The 27,386-nt window shown below is 45.6% G+C and overlaps 2 protein-coding genes across 3 annotated transcripts; one reads left to right on the top strand and one right to left on the bottom strand.

The window, feature by feature from the left end:
• Positions 1-82: 82 nt before the first annotated feature.
• Positions 83-4,671, bottom strand: DUSP18 (dual specificity phosphatase 18). 2 transcript variants are annotated; one of them, XM_036276981.1, is made up of 2 exons: positions 4,375-4,671; positions 83-835 (listed from the first exon to the last, which is right to left on the bottom strand). In XM_036276981.1, the coding sequence occupies exon 2, from the start codon at positions 763-765 to the stop codon at positions 199-201; it is 567 nt and encodes a 188-aa protein (XP_036132874.1). In that variant the 5' UTR covers positions 766-835; positions 4,375-4,671; the 3' UTR covers positions 83-198. The 2 variants fall into 2 exon arrangements, with proteins under 2 accessions (XP_036132874.1, XP_036132876.1); XM_036276983.1 differs by having other exon boundaries at positions 4,579-4,671.
• A 200-nt stretch (positions 4,672-4,871) lies between these two features.
• On the top strand, positions 4,872-11,858 carry CUNH5orf52 (chromosome unknown C5orf52 homolog). Its single transcript, XM_036277283.1, is given in 4 exon segments — positions 4,872-5,140; positions 7,443-7,551; positions 11,657-11,811; positions 11,813-11,858. Coding segments are annotated over 4 exon segments (579 nt in total).
• The last annotated feature ends 15,528 nt before the right edge of the window (positions 11,859-27,386 follow it).

Genomic DNA, 27,386 nt, shown 5'->3' with positions numbered 1-27,386 from the left:
ACACTTAGTGAGTTTAATTTTTTAAAATAAGGATTACAAGATTAAAAGCTACAGCACTCTTCCTTTTTTATTGCTCTGATAAAAGGCATCATTTGGGTTTTTCTGTAGCACAAAAGTAGAATATTCAAGTTCAGATCTTAGTATAGGATCAGTGGCAGATCTGCACCTCTGACCCCGATGTAGGGGCTAGTGACAAGCTCACAGTGGAATCATTAAACGGACTTCCTTCTCATAGATGTCAGGGATCACTCCCATGGGGGAGTTGACCATGTGCACGGTGTTCTTGCCAAATAGCTGGAACTCATAGTGAATGAGCTGCTCCCAAAAGCCGCTGTTGGGCCGGATGATGGGCCGACATGACTTGGTCCATGTGTGGGCATCCAACAGGGACATGGCGTGGTACTTCATGAGGTAGGCGAGGCAGAGGGCAGCCGAGCGACTCACACCAGCCGCACAGTGGAGGAGTGTACGGCCCTGCTTCATCTCGACACTGTGGATGTGGTCAGCTATGGGGTCAAAGAATTCACAGAGACGTGACGTGGGTGTGTCAGCCACAGGCACCTGTACATACTGGATGTCTTCATATAAGGTATTCACCACTTCCACAGAGACATTGATGACTGTGGTGATCTGGTTGCTAGAAAGCATAAGTTTGTTGTTGGCGGCCACACCATTGCTGATATACAGACTACTGGTGATCTGTGAGAGGCCACTGATGGAGGGCTGTCGGAACTGAACCGGGAAGGTACATAGAGGTGCTGTCATCAGGCTGGTGTGTCAGCGGCCAGTGAGACATAAAGTCCTCATCTTTCTCTTAGGCAGTACCCATGAAAAACTGCAAGGAGAGAGAAAATGTTTAGAGGGCAGGAGCCCAGCTGGGCCAACCGCATGGTAGTTCTGGGAATGGATGGATGGCCTACAGCATGATTCCCCAAGGTGGTCCTCTGACTATCACAGTAGAATGACCCAGGGAACTTATTAAAAATGTACTGAGTTGAATCTGGGGTGAGGAACATGAATTTACATTTTCAGCTTCTCAGGAGACCTAATGTGCATTGTAGGACAAAGGACAACCTCCTGAGCCTGGTATTGAAGGCTTCCCTTGAGGGGCCCCACATTTTAAAATGCATTTTTTTTTAAATTGATTTTTTAGAGAGAAAGGAAGAGAAAGAGAGATAGGAACATTGATGTGAGAGAGAAACATGGATCGGCGGCTTCCTGCATGCCCCCCACTGGGGATCGAGGCCGAAACTCAGGCATGTGTCCAGACTGGGCATCGATCCAAGACCTCTCAGTCCATGGGACTATGCTCAATCCACTGAGCCACACTGGCTGGGCAAGGGGCCCTGCATTTTCAGTTGGGCAGGCTGACTTGTGTCCCGCTTCTGAGCCTTGGCCTAACTCTCCACCTAGGCTCACACAACCCTCTTCTTCTTTCTCTTCAATATTCTCTTTTTCCTTCCAGTCCCTCTATGTGGGAGCCACTCACATGGTCTCCCTCTTCTGACTTTATGCTCAAATCATGAGACTCTGAACCAGTGACATGAAACCAGAGCCCACTATGCTGGGAGTTACCGGTAGTGTAAGAGAGAGGAGGGTCTTTGCTTCCCCTGTCTTAGAACCATCTCTTTGAAGAGACAAAATGTGCCCATGTCCTACATCAATAGTCCTACATCATTAACCACGCTCCCGCACCTTGACTCTAAGGACAGCCTGGGAAAGAGAGTCACTGAAAGCTTCCTGGAGGCCAGCATAAGGGACATCATAGCACCTCCCCCACCCTCCCAGTGGCAAGTGCAAAGAGGCACAGAGGCTTCAGGTACAAGCCATACCAGCATGATGCTGTGTATAGCAGGACTGTGGCATGCACCCCAGACTGGGGCAGAACTCCCTGCCTTCTCCTAAGAAATCCCAAGTCCCTTACTCTCCCAGTCTTGAACAAAGCTGTAAAAATAGCACATCTTCATTTGTTTCACTGAAATAAGAGCTTTCAGATTTAAAGCACACTTCTCAAACCAAATGGCAGTCTTCATCTGGCACAAACATATAAGGAGCTGCAGTTCTGTCCCCTTGCTTAATATATTTCAGTGGCTGCCCACTGTCAGGATGAGATGGAGTCCCTTAGCTTAGCTGTCAAGGTCATTTACACCCTGGCTGCTGCCCATCTCTCTAGCCTCCTATTAGCTTTCCCTATGTCCTGAGGGACCTCAGCTGGGTTGAGCCACTTGCAGTTCCATATGGACATCTGGTCCTCTCTGACCTTTGCTGCTCTCAGTCCCTTTCCTTATAAGCTTGTCAGATCCTAAGCTGTTACATTCAGCAGAAGACTGGTAAGCCTGCAGACTTAGCCAAGATTTCCTGAGGGAAATCTCCCAGGATCACACCCTTCCCCTACATTTGATCAAGTCCCTACTCCAGGCTTTCTAAGCCTGATGTGCCCTCCTTCCTAACCCTTCCTGAAGATGTGGCTTTGCCTCAATCTGTGAATTGGGACATCACGTGTCTATCTTCACTCCTATGTGTAACCAGTGCCAAGCACTATGTCTCCACAAGTAGGTGCTTGGTAAATATTTGTTGAATGAGGGACTGTTTCCAATAACCATGGCTCTGCCTTCTGAGAAGTCTTCTGGAAAGGATGAGTTCTCTGGCTATGTTTCTGTAGAACTTAGGGAAGGGGCTGGGTGGAGGTGAGTGTGGTTCCTAGGCTGTTGGAGAGGAAGGACAAAGGCGGCATAGGCATATCCTACCTGCCAATACCCCAGAATCAAATGCATCAGGCTCACCTCAGGAAGGGCAGATGGGGCTGGTTTGTTCTTTTTTTTTTTTTTCCCTCATCCGAGGATATTTGTCTATTTATTTTCAGATAGAGTGGGAGGGACGGAGAGAGAGAGAAACATCAATGTGAGAGGGATACATTGACTGGTTGCCTCCCGCACAACCCCAACCAGGGCTGGGGACGAATCAAGGTATGTGCCCTTGACCAGAATCAAACCCACAACTCATTGGTCTCTGGGCCAACACTAACTGCTGAGCCAAACTAGCCAGGGCAAGGGGCTGGTTTGTTCTGAAGGTCATGTGAAGGCAAGGAAAAAGCCTTCCTCTCCTAACCTAGTTGAAAGCCTCAATGTTCTGGATCCTCCTCATCCAAAAACCCAGAGAGAAGTGAACTGAACTCATTCTCCCACTTAGTTAGTGCCCAGTAGACCACAGAAATAGGGAAGACTGCTGTTCATCACAGTGACAAGAAGTTTCAGAGAAGACCTGCTCTTAAAGGTGAGGGTAGCCCTGGCCCGTTTGGCTCAGCGGTTAAAGCATCGGCTTGCCGTCCAAAGAGACCCTGGTTTGGTTCCCGCTAAGGGCATGTACCTTGGTTGCAGTTTGTCCCCAGCCCTGATTGGGTCATGCAGAAGGCAGCCGCTCGATGTGTCCCTTTCACGTCGATGGATGTGTCCCTTTCACGTCGATGTTTCTCTCTCTCTCTCCCTTCCACTCTATCTGAACAAAAAATGGAAAAATGTCCTCGGGTGAGGATAAAAAAAAAAAAGGTGAGGGTAGTGATAGGAGGAGAGTCATTTTCATTAGGTGTTGGGGATACTGCAATGTGCAAGAGAACAATGGCCCCCTCTCTCACAGAGCTCACAGTCTAGTGGGAGACAGACAATAAACAGGCAATTACAGGTGCAACAGAGTTGGAAAATGGGGATAACAGTGCCTACCTTACAAGGATCATCTGATGATTAAATGAGGTAACCCAGGTAAAGTATTTAACACAGGGCCTGGCTTAGAGTGAGCCCTCTAGAAACAATACTTTTTGTTTTTGTTGGGGAAGTTAACATGCAGGGCATTAAGGAAGTGAAGCCCAAAGAGATTTACTTCCAGGGCTAGGACGTTGCAAGGATCACCTGAAGAAATGACACAAAGATCTGTAGAACGTTTAGAGGGATAGGGAGGGAGGTGGAGAAACAGCAACTCCACTGCCTCTCAGTCTCACTGTTTTATAGCCTACAAAGCTTTTGGCTTCCCTCATCTGGTTCAGTCTTCAAAGCAACATAATAGGCCCATGTCTGGAGTTAATATCTACATTTTTCACACGGGGAAAGTGTGACAGAGGGGGAAAGGACCTCTCTAGGGTCAGAAAGCAAGGTCCGAAAGCCGGTCTTTCCGGTTTCATTCATTATGTGTGGGGCAAGTCGGCAAACACCGCGGGGCGTTTGTTAATCCTGGGTTATAGATTATAGACGAGGAACGAAGTTCACCGGTTGACAGGAGCGAGGCTATCGGCTGACTTCCAGGGCAGAGCCAGATAGTTTCCTAGAAAGTTGCATTATAATGGGATTCTTCATCTGTTGGGTATCAAGACCCAGGTGGTCTTACCTCTCCCGCGAGAGCGAGGGCCCGTTTTTTCATGAAGCAACTGTGCCCGAAGTCTCGTACCAGGGTCTCAGGGAGAGAGAAGACCGATCACGACCCGGGAGCCACGATCCACCGCGGCCCGGCGGTCTGGTCTTGTCGCGGGGAGAAATCCGCCGTACTAAGCCTTCGGAGAAACCCTGGCTTCGTCTCCCCGCCCTGACTCACCCGGTTGCCAGCCCCACGATCACTCGGGGCCACAGCAGCCCTAGTGGAGAAGTAGGGTCCGCTCAACGCGCGCAGCCCACTCCACAGGCCCAGCTCGTCTCCATGGCAACGCGCGGGCTCGCACAACGGCAGCCGCTGAGGAACAATCCAGCCCCGCCCACAGCCTTCCCGGCACCGAGCGCGTCGGGTCCTCCCGGTCCCGCCCCCTTCACTTGTCACCGGGGCAACGAGCCGAGCTCAACTCTTTGTGTCTGCGCAGGGACTCACTCCACGTTCGCGCGCGCTCACGCAGCATGGCCGACATTCCTGTTCCTAATCCCGAGCCGTCCCCAAGTGTAGAGAACGGGGTTACCCAGCAGCATAGGCCCTCGGTCACCTGGAATTTAAGTTCGCCCAAGGTCAATCCGGCCGCCACCAAGAGGATCACCAGTTCTGGCACTTACCCTGCCTCAGCCGTTTTCCGGCGTCATAGGCTCGGCAGCCGCCCCGAAATCAACTTAGGGAGTCAGCCGCAGATCTGCTTCCTGCAGCCGCGGACCTCGCAGCCGATGGTGCTCTTCAGGTGCGGTCCGCGTGCCCAGAGCGTCGTCAGACACCGGGGCCCTTGAAGCCCGAACTCCCTCAGACCCCCGCTCCCTCAGCTGGCCCCGACACCCTGGCTCTGGCCCTCCGAGGGTCCGGCCCTTTCCTAGACCCCGAGAGTCTGGATTCCTCACAGTCCTGGAGGCCAGCTCTTCGAAACGCCAGGGAATCCCCTCAGCCCAGACTCCGGGGAGAAAACCGAAATCCCACCTCCGACGCACAGATCCACCGCATCGTCCCAGCCCTGTAGTCTCCCAGGCTTGACGTCGTGTAGCCCGGGGTCCCCAGCGCCCTTGTGCTGAGACTTGAACTTCCTTAGAGCCTGGCGAGGCGCAGGTCCTCTCAGGCCTGACTCACCTCACCTCAGCTTCTACGTTCCCCAGTGGCCCTGGGAAAACCCCCAGTTCCCTCAGCGCGGCCCCAGTCCCCGTAGACACCAATCTCCCCTCCTACTTGCGTCTCACACCCCTGCCAGCGTTCTCCAAGCTCCCACAGAGGCCCTGCTTTGGAAACGATTTGGTTAAAAATGACCATTTGTTACTTAAAATATTTCCAGTCGCTGTCTTTTTGCTTTTCTTCCCAGGAAGTATTGGTAAATTTGGTGTACCACTGAATGTGGTTTTTTTTTTGTTTTTGTTTTTGTTTTTTAAAACAGCATTTGGGGGACTTTTGTATGTGAGCATCTTGATCCCTCTGTGAGCATCCTTTTTCTTTTCTTTTTTTATCCTCACCCCAAGGACATTTTTTTTTTTCCTTTTTTTCTTCAGATAGAGTGAGAGGGAGGGAGGGAGGGAGGGAGAGAGAGAGAGAGAGAGAGAGAAACATCGCGGTGAAAGAGACACATTGAGTGGCTGCCACCGGCAGGACCAACCTGCAACCAAGGTACTGGGCCCTTAGCAGGAGCCGAACCCGGGTCTCTCTGGACCGCCGGCCGATGCTCTAACGGCTGAGCCAAACAGAGCCTCCTTTTTCATCACCTCATCATCTCATGTCTTTGCTGTCAGAAAAATGTGAATGGGAGATTGGGGCTATTTATTTCTATTAGTTTGTGAATGTAAAAACATTCATAAAACCATGGTTCCAAATTGGCTGAAATGAATTAGAAACAGTTTTTTTTTTCATTCTTCAAAATGTTTCCTTTAAAAAGTGTCTTTTTTGTTCTATGAAAGTAGTATTTCACTTAGAAAAATCAGGCAAGACAGACAAGCAAAATGAATGGCCAGAAACAGTCACTGTTAACATGTTGGTGTACTGTATATTATTCCAGATTCATATATATATGTATGCATAACAACATGCTTACACATTGGGGAGGAGGTGAGATGTCACCAAAAAGTTCACTATTTTGTAGCCTGCTTTTCTCTCACCTAATACACCATGAATGTCTGTTTTATTCATACCTGGAGAGTATTTTATTGTATGAGCTAGCCACAATTTATTCAATTGCTTCCCTGCTGTACATTTAGTTTCCAAGTTTTAGAAAGAAAATAAGAGCAATTATTTTGAAGTGGGCAAAACATTTAAAGATAAGTAATTGCAAAATCACTTCATGGTTTAACCACATTATTAAAAAGTGAAAACTCAGTGCCTGGTATATCCATTTTTAACCAATTCTTCATTTTGACCAAATTGTTATCTCTAGTTTCAGCTGGCTCCATTTCACTCCACCCTACACCATCCTCTACCTCTCACTCTCCAGATTCTCCTCAAACATTTGTCCATCTCATACTTCCCTCACTTTGACTTTTTCCAAACTCTTTCCTATTAAGCAATCTAACCTCTGTCCAAACTCTTTTCTTTTTCCCTGCTTCCTCTGACCCCTCCCCATAAGACCCCTCTTAGATCTAGGCTCTGGAGTAAATGCCCCCACTTCAGATCCCCTCAAATTTAGCCCTTCAAACCCTATCCTACAACTTTTGCTCCTCTTCTGTTTCCCACTTCCCATTTTATCCTGCGTTTTCTCCTTAAGATGGTTACTTCAAGAGACAGTTCTGAGTCCTTGTTGACACTTCTTTTGTGGACTGCTCTTCCTACATCCTTCTCAGCATGGCTTTTTCTCTCAGCATTCAAGAAACTACCCCTTAATGCACATTTTCCACAAGAAGAAACCTAGGCCTCCCCTATTCCTCTGGCAATTATGACAGAACTGCGCCTCTCCAAAAAAACAAAAAACAAAAAACAGGAGGTCTCAGCCACTATCCCAGGACCCTATCATATTAGGCCCTGTTCTAGCCCTGACCCCAGCCATCTCAACCTGAACCACCTTCCTCTGTCCCCTGCAGCTTAATGAATTCCAGTGAAGCAGCTGTGACAAAATTTTTACCCAAGAGCCACTTATCTCGTGTGATTATTCGTGACAACCTCAGTGCACAACGAATCTATGAGCTGGAGGTAAAGTCCTCACAGGCTTTTGAGTTAGAGGGCGCTAGTGGCTTGACCTATGTTCACTTCACTCTCTCTGATAACTTGGGGAAGTTCACAGATCTTAGAGGGGATAGGGAGCCACCAAGATGCTCTAATGCCAGTCCCATTTTATAGAGGAGACTGAAATTGTGGGTTACTGATTTGCCTACGGTGTCACAGATGTTCCTGTGCCAAGGGAGCTTGGGAAAAGGATTTCATGCTTTGGTTCTGTGGCGTTTCTTCCCCCCTGAAAACATATTACCTTTCTATTTGGGTAATCCATCAATGGATTCCTACTATCTCCCATAAAAAGAAGTCGTGGTCCTGGCCAGTGTGGCTCAGTTGGTTGAGTGTTGTTCCATAGGTTCAATTTCCTGTCAGGGCACAGGCCCGGATTGCAGGCTTTCAATCTCCAGTAGGGAATGTGCAAGAGGCAGCAAATCGATGATTCTCTCTCATTGATGTTTCTATCTCTCCCTCTCCCTCTTTCTATAAAATCAATAAAAACATACATATTTTTTTAAAAAGTCATGGGTCTTAGAGCTTGAAGTGGTATTAACACAGTTTGGTCAGTTTTTTTCCTTTAGGGATTATCCCCCATTTTTCATATGAGAATTGAAGCTCTTCTGCTTTTTGCTCATGGACAACTAGGGTTTGACTTATCTAAAAGTCATCAGAAAAGAGGAGGGAAACCACAGTGCCATCACCCCACAGACTCTGATTGATTAATTCATGAAATGTATCTTTAGGGTCTGCTTGGGACAGGTACTGTTTTGGGGAATGGGAAGAAACTAGAATATGGTGGATTCTGAAAATGTACTAATTTCTTCAAGCAGAGCAGGCATCCCAGAATTGAGCTCCTGCCTCATTCTTGACTCTGTTGAGCTTCCCTCCATATTCTAAGGCCAGATCTGGGTGGGTCCATGGGATTCTGACACTGAAAAGAGAAGAAGGCTTAAGAGATGGTGCCAGATCCTCCTAAGGGACACAGAAACCAAAAGAAGAGTAGAAGCCTAGGTGTTTCTCCCTCTGCTAAACTTCCAATGACCTGCTAAAGTAGATACAGGATGGATTTGGAGATGGGCAAGCCAGCTTCGTGTGACTTTGGGAAATCACATTTCCTTCAGTACTCTCTTTTCTCCTTTATACTTTATAAAACAGGACCTATTAGGATTCTCTGAGTTGCAGGTGATACAAACTGAACTTGAACTAGTTCAAGCAAAATAGAGAACCACGAGTTTACATAATCAAGGACAGATAGTGCAGGGTCACCAGTATTTGGGTTGAAAAAAGCCAGGGGCTCCCAAACCATTGGATGTGTCTTCCACTCTCCCTCTTCATCTCTTTTTCTGCTTCTTTCTGCATGTTGGCATCATCATCAGGCTGGCTGTTCCTGGGAGCGTGGCCACAGGAAACTCTGGCTTGTAGCTCTGAAAGGAAATGTAGTACTTCCACTATTGCTCAAGTTAGACAAATCCTGGAAAAAGACTCCAGATGGCCTAGGTTGGACCATGGGCCCATCCCTGCACTAATCACTGTGGCCAGGTGGTATGGGCTTTTCTGACTGGCCCAAGAGGGGCTAAGTTCAATTCCTATAACCAGTGGGTGGAGGATGTTGTAGCTCTGGCAAGCGGGGTGAATGTCTGTCTCTAAGATACTGTAAATGGAAACTCTCCCAAGTTTTATATGTATCAGAGTGCTGTGCCATCCTCCAGCAATCCAGAAATTCTCCTTTTAAAGCTGTCTTGAGCCTTTATGTATTTTAGGTACTCAATATCCAGTATGTATTATTACCCCCATTTAATAGTTCAGAAACCAAGGCTCAGAGAGATGGAGTAACTTCACTAAGGTCACAGAGTGCATCATTGTGAAGTTGCAAACCTGGGTCTGACTGACCACGGTGTGTTGAGGGTCCAGCTTGTAGGAACTCAGTGGGTTTGAAGCCTAAATAGCAGTGTGGCAGTGTTTCCATCTTTCCCCCAAAAGTGCTCACTTTAGGGGGAGAGGCATCTTTGACTAGTCACTGATTTCCCATGACCTCAAGGAGGACAGCTAAGATCCAATGTCTTGAGAATCTTATGAGCACACTCTAAGAACAGTGATGGCGGATAGCTCTTCATCTATGGCCATGGTTCTCAACTGGGGATGGTTTTGCCCCTCAGAGGACATTGGCAATGTCTGAAGACATTTTTGGAAGCACAAGCGAGAGAGGGGTGGGTGTTACTGGCATTTAGTAGGTAGAGTCCAGGGATGCACAGGACAACTCCCCACCACAAAGAATTACCTAGTCCTAAGTGTCAATAGTGTCAAGGTTAAGAGACCCTGATCCATAGTAAAAGTCAAGCTCAAGGTAAAATCACGAGCTTAGAGAGGCTAAAAAACCTGCTGCCATGGGGGTACACTAGAAGATAGTAATACAAAGCAGCCATTTAACTTCTCAATGACTGTATCAGCATCATCTCAGGTAAATGATAAAAATACAAATTCCTGGGCTCCACCCAAACTCTACTAAGCTAGAAAAAAAAAAAAAAAAAAAAATATATATATATATATATATATATATATATATATATATATATTTTTAATCCTCACCCAAGAATATTTTTTCCCCATTGATTTTCAGATAGAGTGGGAGGGAGGGAGGGGGAGAGAAAGAGAAAGAGAGAAACATCAATGTGAGAGAGACACATCGATTGGTTGCCTCCCACATGACCTAATCAGGTCTGGGGATCGAACCGTAACCGAGGTATGTGCCCTTGACCGGAATTGAATCTGTGACTCTTTGGTCCGTGGACCAATGCTCTAACAGCTGAGCTAAACCAGCCAGGGCTATATTTTTATCAAGTAACTGAAAGTTTACTGATGCTCAGCCACTGATTTGAACTATGTCTTTTGGTGTTCGTATTTTCTGCCACCTACCCTCTGTATCCTTTGTCCCCAAGATCCACTCAAGCACTAACTTCCTGCTTCAAATAATTATGGCAATATTGATTGGCCTTATGAAGCTCTCCTTTGCTTACATTGTGTATATTTTGAGACAATGTCAGTGCTTAGAATCCCCAGGAGTGTTTATTAAGGTGTGGACTGTCAGGATTACCTCCCGCCTGGTTCTGTTTTAACATGCCCAACACTTCCCATCCTTCAAAACCCAACCCCTAATATTTATGGCAACTTTCCATGAGACTTTACTTGCTATCTCCCATCTTTGAACAATGTTTTTTTTTCCCTCACCCGAGGATATTTTTCCATTTTTTGTACAGATAGAGTGGGAGGGAGAGAGAGGAAGGGAGAGAGAGAGAGAAACATCGACGTTAAGGGACACATCGAGTGGCTGCCACCCGCACAACCAACCAGGGCCGGGGACAAACTGCAACCGAAGTACGTGCCCTTAGCGGGAACCGAACCCGGGTCTCTCCGGACCGCAGGCCGACGCTCTAACCGCTGAGCCAAACTGGCCAGGGCTGAACTCTGTTTTTTAAAGGGATGTATCACTCTCTGCCTTGCTTAGAAATATTTGGGCAGGTGTCCCATCTTCATGACTATGTTGTAATTTCTGTGAAGACATGTAGCTAATTTTTCTTTCTATCCTCTCCGCAGCTAGCTCACTGAAATAAATAAATGAACAAGTAAGGGAGGGTGTGCCTTCCCAGAGCATATAGTCTTATTGAGGACAGGACAATAATGATGTAATAGAAGAAAGAACTAGAGTTCAATGTGATGTAGAGGATGTCACAATATGTGGGAAGCACTAAATAAGTAATAGGGACAGGGTGATATGAGTTAAAGAATAGGAAGGGGAAGGAACGAGATGTACCCTTTCTCCATGCCCTTCTCTACCTTTTCTGATCAGTCTTCAAACAGAAGTGGTAAGGTCAAAATCAGGGTCCCAGGCTGCACTTACAGAAGGTACCATAGGAGTTATCTAACTCAACACCCACATTTACAAGTAGGGAAACTAGGGCTTCCTGTGAGTCAAATGATTTATGGAATATTTGGTCCAGCTTATACATATTCACCCCTATATCAGCAGCATAGATGCCACTCTTGTTATGAATTAGTTTCTTCATCCTAACCTCATTTGTTTTTCTGTAAGATGAAAGCTTCAGAAAAGACCAAGAAAAAGATGAGTCATTTGTATGATCACCTGAAAAAAAAGTTCATGACGGACCAGCTCAGAAAGCTGGGGCGCTGGAGACGGGAATCCACGAATATCCGGCAGTACCTGGATAGTATCCGGAATGCAAGATTGCTCCATCCTAAAAGGAAAAGCCAGACACCATAGTCCAGGCAGATGATCTACTCCAGGGCCATGACAATGCTAGACTGACAGGAGGAGAAGCCATAGAAGCTAGCCAGCCAACACCATTGCAGAACAACAATAAACTGAGACCAGCAGAGAGTGGAGTACAAAAACCCTAGCAATTCTAATATTCTTTGCCCTGCCCCATTCCCTCTGCTCTGGTGAAGGAGAGCCTGATAGTGACCCTGGCTGCCTGAGTGGAGGAGGCTTAAGTAAGGCAGCTTTCATGTCTGAGCTGAAATACAAGGCCAGGTGCACTGGGTACCTCAGATGGGAACGGCTCAATAATGACTAGCATTCATTCCAATGGTAAGAGGTCAGGGTGGGCACCAGACAGACTTGGATCAAGTGCTGTTTCTCCATCAGCTGTGTGACTGTAAACTCTCTGAACCTCTGTTTTCTTATCTGAAAGAATGGTGGAGTAGCAAGGGAACTTACTTCTAAGAACTGGCACGAGAATGTGGTGTGCCTGCCCCAGGGCCTTTCATTTCCAATGGCTCTCATCACGACAGCTCCACTTGGTTTCAAACCTTGCCAATCCACACTCCCTGGGCTGCCTGCTGTCCCAACTACACCCTATAGCCACCCCCACCCACACTGTGCCTTTACTTGTGCAGGTCCCTTATCTAGAATGCCTCTTCAGCCCTCCAGGGCTTTCAGGAAACTTCATCCTTCAAGGTGTATCTCAATGCTAGTTCCCCTGTAAAGCTTCTTTGATCTCTGCCTCCTGCCTACCCCTTAGTCCACCCTGCCTAAACCACATGGGTTTTCCCTCCCCTCTGAACTTGGAATACCTGTGGTGGCTTCACTCTGCCTTGTGTGGTAGCTGTGTGGGTACTTCTTCCAAACTTCTGATTAGATTGTACAATACAGTCTTTGAGAGCAGGGACCAAAGATCCTCCAAGATCTAATTCAGGCCTCTTCTGTGACACTTCCCACACGTTGTCCCAGGAGAAAAGGCTACTTTCCTGTGCCCACCTCTGTCTGCACCAAGCATGTGGTTGGCCATTTCACGTTTGCTCCCTGTTTCCCTGACCACATTATGATTGTTTTAATGGCAGAGATGCTGACTTGTTCAACTCTGTAACTACAGTGCCTAGTAAACAGGGTAATCAATGTTTTTTGAATAAATTACTATCTTATTTCTTTTTCCATTATAGCTCAGCACAGTCCACAGAGTAAGATCCGGGTACATATTTTTCAAGTTAACCAAGTCCCCTCATTTTACAGATGAGGAAACAGAGGCCCTGAAAGGTGACCTGTCTTGCCCAACATCACACAGCAAATTAGTGGCAGAGAACCAGAAGCAGGTTTCCTGACTGCTGTGGAGTGGTCATTCTGTATCGCCACAGCTGCTAGGTAAGGACCTCAGTTCTCTTGGTGGCTTTTGGAAGTCTTCAATACCTGTCCTCATCCTCATTACACCCTTTCAGCATTGCTGCCTGGCCATTCAGCAGGCTTTCCTTTAAGTTTGATCTCAGCGATCTCCCAGCCCAGGGGCAGGGAGCCAGATGTTCATGATGTTTCTGTTTTCCCTCTTTATGTTTGTTTTTTGAGAATTAGCTTGCTACTTTTCGTGGGAGCCAAAAGGTTCAGTAGAACACTTTTCTAGGTTCTTGTCTGTTTTCTTGGCTGAGCACAACTGATTAGAATAATTGACTTCATATACTTAAATTTTGTTATACAAGCAATTTGACCAATTGCCCAAACAAAACAAAATAAAACAGAACAAAACAAAACAAAAACTTCTATTAGATCAACCGCTGCTAGCATTTTGGTGTATTTCTTATATTTGGTGTATTTATTTCAACAATAGTCTTTTTCTTTGGCACTATTCCTAGAAAGGGGAAGGCTTTGGGGATCCTAGAGTCTTAGGAAGGCCAACAGAGCAGCCCCAGCCTTCTTTTCTCCAAACCATCCCCAGGAACTCTCTATTTCCTAGATCTCCTAGGTCTCTCTCAGCCTTAACGCTGGTCTAGTCACCAGCCACATGCACCCTTCTCCCCTGGGTGGCTGGCCTTAGCTGAGAGTCTTTGCATCTCATGCTGTGGCCCAAAGGACTGGAGACTCCTGATAGTGGAGTGGGTGGGGAGTTGGTATGTCAATCTAATGAGTTGCTTTATAAGCCACTAACTTACCTCTGATTGCATGGACTTAGTCTTTCATTTTTGCATTATAAACCAGAGGATGTTGCATTTAAGTAGGGAACAAGAAGTGATAAAATTCTGGAGAGGCCACTTTGTTACTGGAGGGAAAAAGATTTAAGGGAAGGAAAATCAATGAGGGAAGAATGGAGAGGTGTTGGCTGGGAAGATATTGTTTGAGAAATAGAAACTTGAAGCCTGATATTCTTTAGTTCAGTGGATATACACCCACACCTGGGACTCTTAGTTTAAATGAAATCTCACCTAGAAGCCCATTCAAGTAATCAGAACCATTGGCATATTAATGTTTACTGAACTCTCATATGCCAGGCACAGCTCTTTTCAAACATGATTCATTGAATCTTTCCAACAACAAAGTAGGTAAATAGGTAATTTTATTACCCCTGCTTTATAGATGACAAATTAAGGCTCAGAGAGTAAGAATCCTGCCTAAGGCTGGGCAGCTAATAAGTAACAAAGCCCACTTCAAGCCTGTCTCACTCCAAAGACCTTCTCCTAACAACCATGTGATAAGCTCCCCATCTTTTTTTTATCCTCACCTGAGGACAATTTTGCATTTGTCTTCAGATAGAGTGGAAGGGAGAGAGGGAGGAAGAGAGAGAGAGAAACATCGATGTGAGAGAGACACATCGACTGGTTGCTACCCACACGACCCCAGCCGTGGCCGGGGACAAATTGCAGCTGAGGTACGTGCCCTTAGTGGGAACCAAACCCAAGACTCTCTGGTCTGCAGGCCGATGCTCTAATCACTGAGCCAAACCGGCCAGGGCTAAGCTCCCTATCTTTATCACTCTTGTTGGAAGTGGAGGGCCTGGGACATGGAGCTCTCTGGAACGTGATTTCACAGACGGTGTTGTGGGAACCTCAGCTGTAATATCAGTTACCTGAGGTCGGCTATTTAGCAGAGAGCTGGACTGAAACTCAGATCTTCCTTCTACTAGGTGGCTAAGAAGAACTTGTCACCCATTCTGGGATGAATAGGCTGTTAGGGAGAGTTAGGCTAGACTCTCAGAGATGCGGCTAAGGGAGATGTTCACTCCAGAAGTGGAAGAATGGGACACAGGAGTCTTGACCACTGCCTATTAGCTGTGAAAGATGTTCTGTTTTTCCCTCAGGAATTCTTTGTGGAATAGCCTTCAGGTCTGAAGAACTGTGCTGATGGCAGGGGACAGATGAATGATATTCTCTTTTAAAGGGATCAACTATTTTTGAGAATACCTTTAATTTTTGCTGAAAATACATTTCATTCCCTCCTCCCCATTACCAAATGCATGTCACTACTTTAGAGTTACTTGGAAAAACTTCCCAGTTTAAAAACCTTGCTGGGTACACAGTGAGCCTTGGTCCTTCCCTCTTCATAATTTCTCCATGACCTGGTACCAAAGGAGGGAATTCTATTTACTGGGCTGTTACATGCAAGGTATTTTATATCTTACCTCATTCAGTCCTCACAACAGTTGTCAAGTATCATGCGCATCCTTCAGGTGAGAAAGGCACAGAAAGGCTAAGGAATGTGCTCAGAGTCACTAGGTTTGAACCAGCCACCCCGGTGATCCTCAGCTTTATTGTGAACACCAAACTTAATTTGAGCCATTGTTGGCCATAGGAATGCTCTGTGAGGGTTGCCCATGTCTCAGGTCTCCTGTTTATGTCCCCTGACTTTTTCCTATGCTACTGCTGTTGACTGCAGTGGTCAGTCACATGGCAGGAAAGAAGTGGGCAGGTCCCAGCTCCAGGCTGTCAGGTGGGGCAGTAGCTTTGGAACCCCAGTAGATGGATATGGAGTAGCCTTCTAAGGGGCTAAACAGCTGGAATTATAGAGGCAGCTGGTTAAGGAGCAGGGGAGGCAGGTAGCTGCTCCATTTGCAGCCAAGAGTGACCCCGGAGTTCTTACATACTCACCCCATCCATCTGTCCATCAATCCATCCATCCAGCTATCCACTCACTATCCATATGTCCATGTGGCCCTTCAGCACACAATCAGAACACAAAGGCAGAGGAAGTGATTTTCTTGTTTGTTGTAACACCTCTCTTTTTTCCTGATTGGTGTGGGTGGAAGTGGGATGACCTACCAACTGGGAGTACCTCTGACCTTGGTCAAGTTATGTCTCTACTCTGAGAGTGTGGGGAACTGGAAAAACCTTAGAGCTGCCTTGTGCAGGCCACCTCTCCTATTTCACCAACAGATAACTGAGGTAGGGATTGGGGAATTTACTTGCCGTGGTCAGATAAGGAATTAGTGGTAGATTTGGGACTGCATCCTAGGGTACTGTGACTCTTTCGTAAAGTGGGAATAGGAATCCTAGCTCTCCTCTCCTCCCCCCCCCCCCCCACACACACACCCTTAGGATTGTAGGGAGGATGCCATGAGGTAACTGCTGGGAAAGTGCTTTGAAAAGTGAGGTCATCAGGCAAGAACACCCTAGAGGTGTAACCCAACCCAGGCTGGGCCAGACAGATCCCACAATGACCACAAGGGGTCAGCAGATGCTCTAGTGCTCAGCTAGGATCTGCTGGAAGGCACTTGCCAGTGTGTCCAGGATTTGGGAGGGAAGCCAAGTTATTAAACTCCTGGGGACCCCAATCTCAAACAAGAGGCAGGGGCACATCCTGGCCCAGCCCCCTGTTGAATCAGGAAATGTTACTCTGAATATATACAATTCAGAGCCTTGTCCAGCTGCTGACTTTGGAACTCTGCAAGACAGAGGGAACAGAGAGCACAGACCTTGGACTGGGATCCCCTACCTCCCCCAGTAACTTTCCTCTGGGCTTTAGCGCTCCTTCCTGCAACTGGGGTGGGTGTTGGTGGCTGATCTCTGCATCTCCTTTCAGTTCTTACACCCCAAGATGTGACACAGAGCTTTGCACACATAACACTCCATAAATATCTGCTGAGTGGATGCGAGCAACTCCTGTTCTAAGCAAAGCCAGTAAAATCCAGGCTTATACAAAATGATAATTCAGGGTGAGTTTTGCTTTACTAATGTGTCACTTGACAAAATGATTTCCTGATGGAATTCCTTTAGCCAATCTGCTCATTAGGAACATTTCAAATGTCCTTTTATCAAATCATGGTCATTCAAATACACATCCCTGCTGGGTTGAGTTGGGTCTGTCAGTTGCTGGAAGTATCCCCACCCAGAAGCTTTGTGAGACGGTTTTTCTCAGTTCTCCCCATGGCTCCTACTCACCTTCCACCTCATTTAGCATGTGTTTATTGAGCTCTTCATATGGACCAGGCACTCTTGTAGCTGGAAATCATCTGTGAACAAACCTGACTCAAATCCCCTGCCCTCAAGGAGCTTAATTTGATTGAGCATTCCTTAGGGAAAGACAATGAATCAGATTTAAAACCCTGGCTCCTTTGGGCTCTAAAAGGAGAATCTGTGCTGCATTGGCCTTGTTCAACCCTTTGGCCACTGGAAATGCTACACACAAGCTTTGAGGGCTATGTGTGTCCTCATCCCTGGCTGCTGCAGTGAGCTTTTCTTTGATGTGCATGGACCCTGCAGTCAGATGGCTCTGAGTCCGAATCTCAGCTCTGCCTCTCAGGGTGTCATTTCACCCTCTCACAGCTTTAGCTTCTTCGTTGGAAAGCCAGGAATAATTGTAGTACCTACCTCATAGGCTTGTTCTGAGAACTCTGTGAGCTAATTAATGCTCATCGGGAACTGGCATGAGGCCTGGCACTTCAGGGTGGTAAATGTGAAGTGAGTTGTAGTGGCAATTGTAATTGTTGTGCTGTACTTGGAGTTCGTGTGTGAACCTCAAGAAGTAGCCTGGTTCAGGAGAGTGAGTCCTAGAATAAGGATCTCAGCTCTAAGACCTTGAGCAACATACATCCCATCTCTGGGCCTGGGTGGACTTCTCTGTTCCGTCATATTTCAGTTAATCCCTAGGAGGAGGAAGTTGGACTGAAATACATCCATAGCCCATTAGGGGGCCTCGTATACTCTCCAAGTTAGTGAGTGCCGGCTGGGAACCTGGTTGTGGAGCAATGGTCACTGGGGTCCCAACCAAGTCTTTCTCAGGTAGTTCTAGAAGGCTGAGTGTACAGGCTCTGCAAGGATGGAATGATCATGGGGAAACATTGTTCCTTAGCTTTGTTCAAAGAGCAAACTGGGAGGGTCACATCCTGTGGACTAGCTTTTCAACCTTTCTTTCCATACTTCTTCCCATGAGCCAGATCTCATGAATTCTTTCTCTTCTCCAAAGAGGCCCCTTGGTTTTTTACCTGGGAATCGGTGATCCTACTATTCACCCTGCTAGAGATAGAGCCCTTCCTCATCTCCACCTAAGGAAATTCAGCTCATACCCTATGGGGCCTGGCTCCTAGTCCGCCTTCCTCACAGAGCTCATCCTGAGGTGAACTCCTCCTTCCTGGACTGGACCCACTTCATCCGTCTCGTACCTTGTGCCATCATCATCCACTCACCTGCCTTAGTTCTCTCATAGGTCTCTCTCTCTTTCCCTCCCTCCCTCCCTCCCTCCCTCCCTCTCTCCCTCCCTCCCTCCCTCTCTCCCTTCCTTCCTTCCCTCCCTCCCCCGAGGACATTTTTCCTTTTTGTTGTTGTTGTTCAGATAGAGCGGGAGGGAGAGAGAGGAAGAGAAAGAGAGAGAAACATCAACATGAAAGGGACACATCGGGTGGCTGCCACCCACATGACCTAACCAGGGCCGGGGAGAAACTGCAACTGAGGTACATGCCCTTAGCGGGAACCGAACCTGGGTCTCTCTGGACCACAGGCCGACACTCTAACCGCTGAGCCAAACCAGCTAGGGATCTCATAGGTTCCTTTAAAATATTTAATCAGTTTATCTAAAATTTTGAAATTGTAATACATGCACTATATATAAAATTGAAGTGTATAGGGTATATAATGAAAGGAGAAATCCCTTCTTTCACTTCTCTGAGGCCACTGTGTTAATAGTTTCTACGCATCTTCCAGAAATGTTCGAAGAGCACAGATCCTTAAGATGGTCTTCATAAATTGTACGTATTTTAGGTGTAAATGCTGATTTGTATATTCACTGAGTTTCATAATGTTAAAGGGGTCCATGATCCCTTACATATTATGAGCCATAGACTTTGAGACTTCCTGCTTAGAATGTTTGACCGGCACCCATGTTTGCCTCCTATCTTTCTTGAGACCCCACTGAAATAAAAGTATAGAACATGCAAAAAGTAGTCAACAGCAAGGAGAACTAGAAAGAAGACTTTACTCAACAAATATTCATTAAATTCATACTATACACCAAGTCTTCTAGGCCCTGATGATAGAGCAGTAAAAGAAATCTAACAGAAATTCATGCCATCCTGCAGCTTACATTGTAACAGGAGGAGAGAGAAATAAACCAAATAATTCATTTGGTGTTTAGAAGGTAACAAATGCTGTGGAGAAAAAGAGAACAGTTAAGAGGAATTGTTGGGGTTTTTCAATTTTAAATAAAGATGGATCACTTATGAAAGAACAATTACAAGTGCTTGGAAATATGGAAAAAGGATGAGAGCTCTTGATGAAGGAAACAGGTGGAAGCAGCAGCCGAGAATACACTCTTAGTTAACTAAAGAGGAGGTGGGAGCCAGTTGGCTTGAAAGAACCCAGGGAGACTTTGGGCTCAAAGTCAACAGATTATGGGAAAGGGTAGGAAGGGGAACAGGGCACTAAAATGGGGGGTTTTAATCCTAAAACTGGTTAGTGAGTCTATGGGTCTTATTTGTATGCCCTACACACATTTTACAATATTCTTTTGTATCTACCCAGTATAGAATAAACATAGACTCATATACCACCTATAATTGCTCCAGCCCACTGCCATACCCCTCTCTATACTCAAGTTTGCAAAGTACAGGTAACATTTTTCCCAGGCAGAAAACCGTATGTCTCTTCTCCAAAGTGATTGAACTAAATATCCAGGGTTAGCTAGGGCTTGCAGTGTGGATGTTGGCATCACAGAATAGAGCCCTCCTGATTCTAAGTTAGATTCTGTCCCACACAAAGCTTCCAGACAGGTATTCTCAAAGGGACCAGAGGTAAGACAGACCTAATAGCATAACAGCAGAGGAAACCTACACCAACTCCTTTTACGAGGTGCTTGTTAAGGGATGTATAGCCAGAAAGAAGCTGACCTGGGATTTGAACAGAGGCCTTCCTTCCAAACTTGTGCTCTTAGCTGCATGCTGCCTGCCTTCCTCTTAGCTCATGCATCTCCTTTCCTGGGTAAAAGGAGACAAACCAGCATGAACATTTGTGTCTATGGCCATAAGTTTACAAGAGAATCTGTCTGGATTTTGAATGAAGATGGATGGGAGCTGGAAGGACTGGTTCTTATCCAATTGCTGGCAATGTGACCTTGGGCTCAGGCATATGGGGACAGGGTTCCTGCCATCTCATAAGGCTGACTTCAGGTAGAAGTAATGGTTGGGACCAGCTCTGCAGCACAAGGTTGGTTCGGCTATCTCAGAACCTTCTAGTCCACAAGGGACTTCACTTCTTGTTACTCTAGCTTTTCTTGCTCTTAAGGTCCTCAGGGACAGCCTGACAGGGCTTTTTTTGGGGATGGGGAGCAGGCTTCTGAGCAGAGGTCTGGTGTCTCTGTTCTCTTATTGCACAGGTGGACAGACTTTGGGGCTAGAGAACCTTCTGTTTGAATCTTGAACTCCCATTTGCCTGTGGTGCAACTCTGGGCAGCCCCTTTAGCTCTGTGAGCTTCAATTTCCTCTTGTGCCACAAATTGACCTTACAGGGTTGTTATAAGAGTAGGAGGTAAGGTATGTAAAAGGCCCAATATGTGTAAAACAAAACATTCTATTGTAATGTTCAAACATACACAAAAGCAGAGAAAACAATATAATGTATGCACATGTACTTATCACCCAGCTTCAACACTGTTATCATCTGGCTGTTCTTTTTTCATCTATTCCCCATTCCACCCCTGCTCCTTTTATTTTAAAGTTGGATTATTTTAAATAAAATTTAATATATCAGATAATTTTATCCATAAATACATTAAAATATATTTCTAAAGATAAAGACTTAAAATACATAATCACAATAGCATTATAACACATATAACACAAATTAATAATAACTTTTTAACATTCTCTAAAAATTAATCTGTGTTTAATATTGCCCAATTGTCCTTGAAATGTATTTTTTGCAGTTGGTTTGTTTGAATCAGGATCCAAATTGTATCTGGTTGACATGTCTCTTAAGTCTTTTTAAAGTTGATAACATTTTCCTAGTCTCTTCTTTTTTTCCAGGCCATGTATTTATTGACTAAAACAAGTCATTCGGATAGTGATTTCCCTATTTTATGAATTTGGCTAATTTAGCATGCTCCTCTGTCACCTGTATTTATTTTATACTGATCAAGCTAGAAGCTTGATTAGATTTAAGTTTAGATTTGGTGGTGGTGGGGGGGGGATGGAGAGTAGAAAAAAAATCCTTCACGGATGATGCTGTATGTTTCCTACTTAGTCACACCAGAGGCACATAATGTCCTGCCATTGTGCTTTCGGTGATGTTAAGATTGATCTGTAGATTCAGCTGATATCAACTTGATCCATCCTTTATGAAGATCCCCATCAAACCCATCACTTTATTGATTGATTGGTTTATATTTTTAATCCTCACCTGAGGATATTTTTCCATTTATTTTCTAACAGAGTGGGAGGGAGAGAGAAAGAAACATCTATGTGAAAGAGACACATCAATTGGTTGCCTCCCGCATGACCATGACCCCAACAAGGGCCAGGGACCAAACCACAATCAAGATACATGCCCTGCCCTGGCCGGTTTGGCTCAGCGGTTGGAGCGTCGACCTGTGGACCAGAGAGTCCCGGGTTTGGTTCCCGCTAGGGGCATGTACCAAAAAATAAAATTAAGTTAACAATATTAAAAAAAAAAAAAAAGACTTCCGGTCAAGATGGCGGGTAGGTAAACGCGGTATAGAGTCCTCCCACAACCACATCAAAGTTACAACTAAACTACAGAACAACCATCATTCAAAACCGCCTGAAATCAAGCTGAATGGAAGTCCTACAACTACAGAATTAAAGCAGCAGCCACATCAAGACTGGTAGGAGGGGCAGAGGCAGACAGGCTGGTCCCACACCCAAGTGTGGCAGATAAAAATCAGGAGGATACCTCGGCTGGGAAGGTCCTCCCTGAGGACTGAGGGGTCCCCGTCCCACACCAGGTGCCCCGCTCAGGGTTCCAGTGCCAGGAAGAGAAGTCCCCATAACTTCTGGCTGGAAAAACTGAGGCTCAGGGAAGCTGACGCGGCTAGAGCCCCAGGCAGCTCCTTAAAGGGCCTGTGCGCGCGAACTTATTGGACTCTCTACCTCTAAGCTTGGAGGGGAGGCAGCTCAAGGGGCACCAGAGACATACAGGGAAGAACTGAGCTATTTGGCACTGGAGCGAGGGCTGGAGAGGGGGCTTTCTCAGGGACAAACATGCTATAAGAGGCCTTTGTTCCTTTGGTGAGCCCTTCCCTGGGGCGGCAGACAGTGGCCATATCTGGGACTCCAGCAACCTGGCTCACACTGGTAGCCCCGCCCTGGTGACTCCCTGAGGCCCCGCCCCACCCAACTTTCAAGCCCACCCAAGCTGTTGCCACTTGCTTAACCATAGGATTGGCCTGTCTTGGATCCTGCTTCAGGTTTTTCCTAAATTCTTTCAAACGAGCAGCATCTGGTCTCAGCGAACCCCATACCTCTCATTAAGTAATACACTGAAACAAACACAGGGAGGCAGCCAAAATGAGGAGACAAAGAAACAGGTCCCAAATGAAAGAACAGAACAAAACCCCAATAAAAGAACTAAGCGAAATGGAGATAAGCAACCTAACAGATGCTGAGTTCAAAATACTGCTTATAAGGATGCTCAATGAACTTAGTGAGAACCTCAATGAACTTAGGGAGGGCCTCAAGAGCATAAAAAAGGACCAGTTAGAAATCATGGATGCACAGTTAGAATTGAAGGAAGCATTAACTGAAATAAAGAATAATTTACACAGCTTCAATAATAGAGTATGTAAATCCAAGGAGCAAACCATCGATTTGGAATATAAGAAAGCAAAAAATCCCCAATCAAAACAGCAAAAAGAAAAAAGAATCCAAAAAAATGAGGATAGTGTAAGGAGCCTCTGGGACAACTTCAAGCGTGCCAACATTCACATCTTGGGGGTGCCAGAAGGAGAAGAGCGAGAACAAGAAATCGAAAACCTGTTTGAAACAATAATGGCAGAAAACTTTCCTAACTTGGTGAAGGAAACAGACCTACAAGTCCAGGAAGCACAGAGAGTCCCAAACAAGATGAACCCCAAGAGGCCCACATCAAGATACATCATCATCAAAATGCAAAAGGTTCAAGACAAAGAGAGAATCTTAAAAGCAGCAAGAGAAAGGCAGCTAGTTACCTACAAGGGAGTTCCCATTAGGCTGTCAGCTGATTTCTCAAAAGAAACTTTGCAGGCCAGAAGGGAGTGGCAAGAAATATTCAGAGTGATGAAAAGCAAGAACCTACAACCGAGATGACTCTATCCTGCAAAGCTGTCATTTAGAATCGATGGCCATATAAAGAGTTTCCCAGACAAGAAAAAGTTAAAGGAGTTCATCACCACCAAACCGTTATTATATGAAATGATGAAGGGTCTTTTTTTTTTTTTTTTTTATCCTCACCCGAGGACATTTCTGCATTTTTTGTTCAGACAGAGCGGGAGGGAGAGAGAGGAAGAGAGAGAGAGAGAAACATTGATGTGAAGGGACACATCGAGTGGTTGCCACCCGCACGACCAACCAGGGCCGGGGACAAACTGCAACCGAGGTACGTGCCCTTAGTGGGAACCTAACCCGGGTCTTTCTGTACCGCAGGCCGACGCTCTAACCGCTGAGCCAAACCGGCCAGGGCTGAAGGGTCTTTTTGAAGAAAAAGATAAAATATATGAACAAACAAAATGGCAGTGAATACATATCTATCAACAATGAAATCTACAAACAAAATGAACAGGTAGAACAGAAACATTCTCATAGATACAGAGAACATTTTGTTGGTTGTCAGCTGGGAGGGGATTTGGGGGAATGGGTGAAAAGGGTGAAGAGATTAAGAAGTACAAATTCATTGCTAGACTGACAAACCTCAAAGGGAAAGGGGTTGGGGGGGTGGGAAGAAATAAACCAAAGAACTTATATGCATAACCAATGGACACAGACAATGGTGTGGGAAAAGGCGGGAGGGGGGCGGGAGTGGGGAGGAGGGGGGGGTCAATGGGGGAAAAATGTGGAACATCTGTAATACATTTTACATCCAACAATAAAGATTAAAAAAAAGAAAAAGATACATGCCCTTGACTGGAATCTAACCCATGACTCTTTGATCAGCAGGCCCACACTCTAACCACTGAGCCAAACTGGCCAGGTCCAAACCCATCACTTAAGAAGCTATTGATTGTCAGGGTTTTGGGCCGGTGACACAGGCTTATGAAAGAATTCACAACTAAGCCCTGGCCGGTTTGGCTCAGCGGTTGGAGCGTCGGCCTGCGGTACAAAGAGGCCCCGGTTCGGTTCCCGCTAAGGGCGCGTACCTCGGTTGCAGTTTGTCCCCGGCCCTGGTTGGTCGTGTGGGTGGCAACCACTTGATGTGTCCCTTCACATCGATGTTTCTCCCCCTCTCTCTTCCTCTCTCTCCCTCCCGCTCTGAACAAAAAAAAAAAAAAAGAAAGAAAGAATTCACAACTAAGAGATACAGCGAGGAAATTTATTTTACCTTCCAAGGGAGAAAAAGACCAGGTGTCAATAGGTGACACAGGCAGGGAAGAAAGAGTGGCTTGCACATTTTTTTTTTTAATGTTTTTATTGATTTTTTAGAGAGCAAAGAGAGGAGAGAGAGATAGAAACATTGATGTGGATGCCTCCTACCTGCCCCCAACTGGGAATTGAGCCCACAAACCTACAAACTGGGAATGTGTCCTGACCAGGAATTGAACTGGGACCTCTCAGTCTATAGGACTGAGGCTCAATCCACTGAACCACACCAGCCAGGTGTGGCTTGCACTTTTATTTATTAAAAAAAAATTTTTTTAAACTGATTTTAGAGAGAGAGGAAGTGAGAAGGAGAGAGAGAGAGAAACATCGATGAGAGAGAACATCAATTAGTCAGCCACCTCCTGCATGACCCCCACTGGGAATTGGGCCCACAACTTGGGCATGTGTCCTGACTGGGAATCAAACCAGCAACCTCTTGGTACATGGATTGACACTCAACTGCTGAGCCACACTGGCTGGACTTGGCTTGCACTTTCAAAGAGCAAGTAGTTGCTGTAGCTAAGTGACAAGGAAGGGAGGGGGTTAAGTTAGGTAGATGTAGGGAGTTTGTCTTGAAAAGTTTGTTTTCTAGGAGACACTCAGGCAGATGCACTGAGGATGTGTCTTATCAGCATTTTCCCCGCGTTTGTAAAACAAATTTAAAACAAAAGTTATGAAGAGTTCAAAAGGGAGAGGCCTGTCTTAAGGGGAGGGGAGATGAGGAGAAGGAATTTTTGCTAACCAGCCTGAAGCTGTTAAGACATTAGGTGAAGGAGGGTGGAGTGTAACCTTGAATGTAGCCTAATCTTGTCCTGCTGTTTGAACGGAGAAGCTGTTTGAATCAGAGGAGCCAACAATTTCGAGGTTTAATTACCAGGTGCTTCTCATAAATTGTGGAAAAGCCACAAAAAGAAAAGAGAGGCCTATTTTCTGTCTTTATATTGATGATCATTGCCTGGACCCATTATTTCATTAGGGATTGCCAAAAGATGATACTTTCTTCTAATTTTATCATTCCTTTTGAATTTCTTATCTAATTCTTCTATCAAGATTTATCCCTCATAACTCTTTGGTTACTATGAGATACAATTTGTATAAGAAAGGCCAATACAGACTTAATTATTTTCCTTTAGTATCAGCTTTCAGAATAATGAATTGATGCTGGAGTAACCTCCAAAGATAATCAATAACATTTTTTGGTTCTGTCTTTTCTTTTTGTAACTTTAGGAACATGTGGGTTTAACTTATGGATCTTTGTATATTTGATTTCCCAATCATTATTCTTTTTGATGCTCAAGTAATCCAATCTTTGCACAGTGGGAGCCCCTTTTAGTTGGCTTCTGAGTCTTTGACACACAGTTCTTGAATAGCCTATTTACTTTCTGGCATGACAAAATGTCTCAGGCAGGCAATCTTGCCTATTTCCTGCTTCAGCTAATTCTCCAAGGGATAGCATTTGACACTTAGAAGTGAAAAATCTCCCTTGTGCCCAGGAGGTCCACTTTCTGTAGGATAAATGGCATTCATTTCTCATAATGTGGTGTCCACCCAGAACCCTGTTGCATCTCTTGCCCTACTCTTTCAGATATGCTGAGCTCTTCGTCATTTCCCAAGCAAGGTGTTCTATCCTGAGTTGGGACTTCGTACATATTGATTCCTTTGCCTTGAATGCCCTTCCACCCCTGTCCTCCTAACTCAGTGCAAACCATGTCCTTTCTGTGACACCTTCTTCACCCATCCTGGCAGATTACTTAGACCTGTCATCCATTTATAGCAGGAGTCAAAACATATCATTAAGCATTTATTTGTTACTTGGCTTCCCTCCTTGGGAGTTGCAAACACATCTAGCATAAACATAGCAGGCACTGAGTTTTTTCCATTGTTGCGGCTGTTTTCTAAGCTTGTCAGCTTTGGTCTCATCTCTTTCTGCTCTGGCCAATGTTTAATTCATTTTCCAAATGTTTCACAGAGCATCCTTTAATATCTAGAGAATATTTACTATGCCAAATGTGCTTTACATACATGCTTTTATTACTTTCAACCTGTGAGGTAAGGATTATTATTCTCATTTTACAGATGAGCAAGAGGAAGCTCAGTGAGGTGGTTGAAGGTGCCACTGCTAGGGAATGACTGGGCTGAGACTTCCATATCGGATTTGACTCCCAAAGCCCAAGATTTCCCCTTCACGCCACCATCCATCAAAATGTGGTCTGTGATCCACTCACATCAGAAACATCTAGGGTACTCATTAAAATGCATGCTTCTGGCTACCTCAGACCTACAGACTCAGAATCCCAAGGAGAAGGGGATGGAAAACTAAATTTCTAATAAGTTTCCTTAGAGTGATTTTAAACATTTAAAAAATAGTTCAAAGGTTCAAAAGGGTAAGTGAAAAGCAAGCAGCCCACTCCATTCCCCAGTTGCCCTATTCTCCTCTACCCCACACCCAGATATAATCACTTTTTCTTGAGGTGACTCAGCACACTGAAGTTTGAGGACGATCTTTATACTTATGGGATAGACCTGGTGGGTGGGTCTATAATTCCAGTG

Source organism: Molossus molossus, unplaced genomic scaffold (assembly GCF_014108415.1).
Source record: "Molossus molossus isolate mMolMol1 unplaced genomic scaffold, mMolMol1.p scaffold_m16_p_22, whole genome shotgun sequence".
Classification (NCBI taxonomy): Eukaryota; Metazoa; Chordata; class Mammalia; order Chiroptera; family Molossidae; genus Molossus; species Molossus molossus.
Note: the sequence above shows the minus strand (reverse complement) of the source record. Positions and strands in the feature narration are given on the sequence as shown.

What these genes read in the sequence shown, in the direction of transcription:
- DUSP18 (XM_036276981.1), bottom strand. Translation starts at nt 765, where the DNA reads ATGACAGCACCTCTATGTACCTTCCCGGTTCAGTTCCGACAGCCCTCC.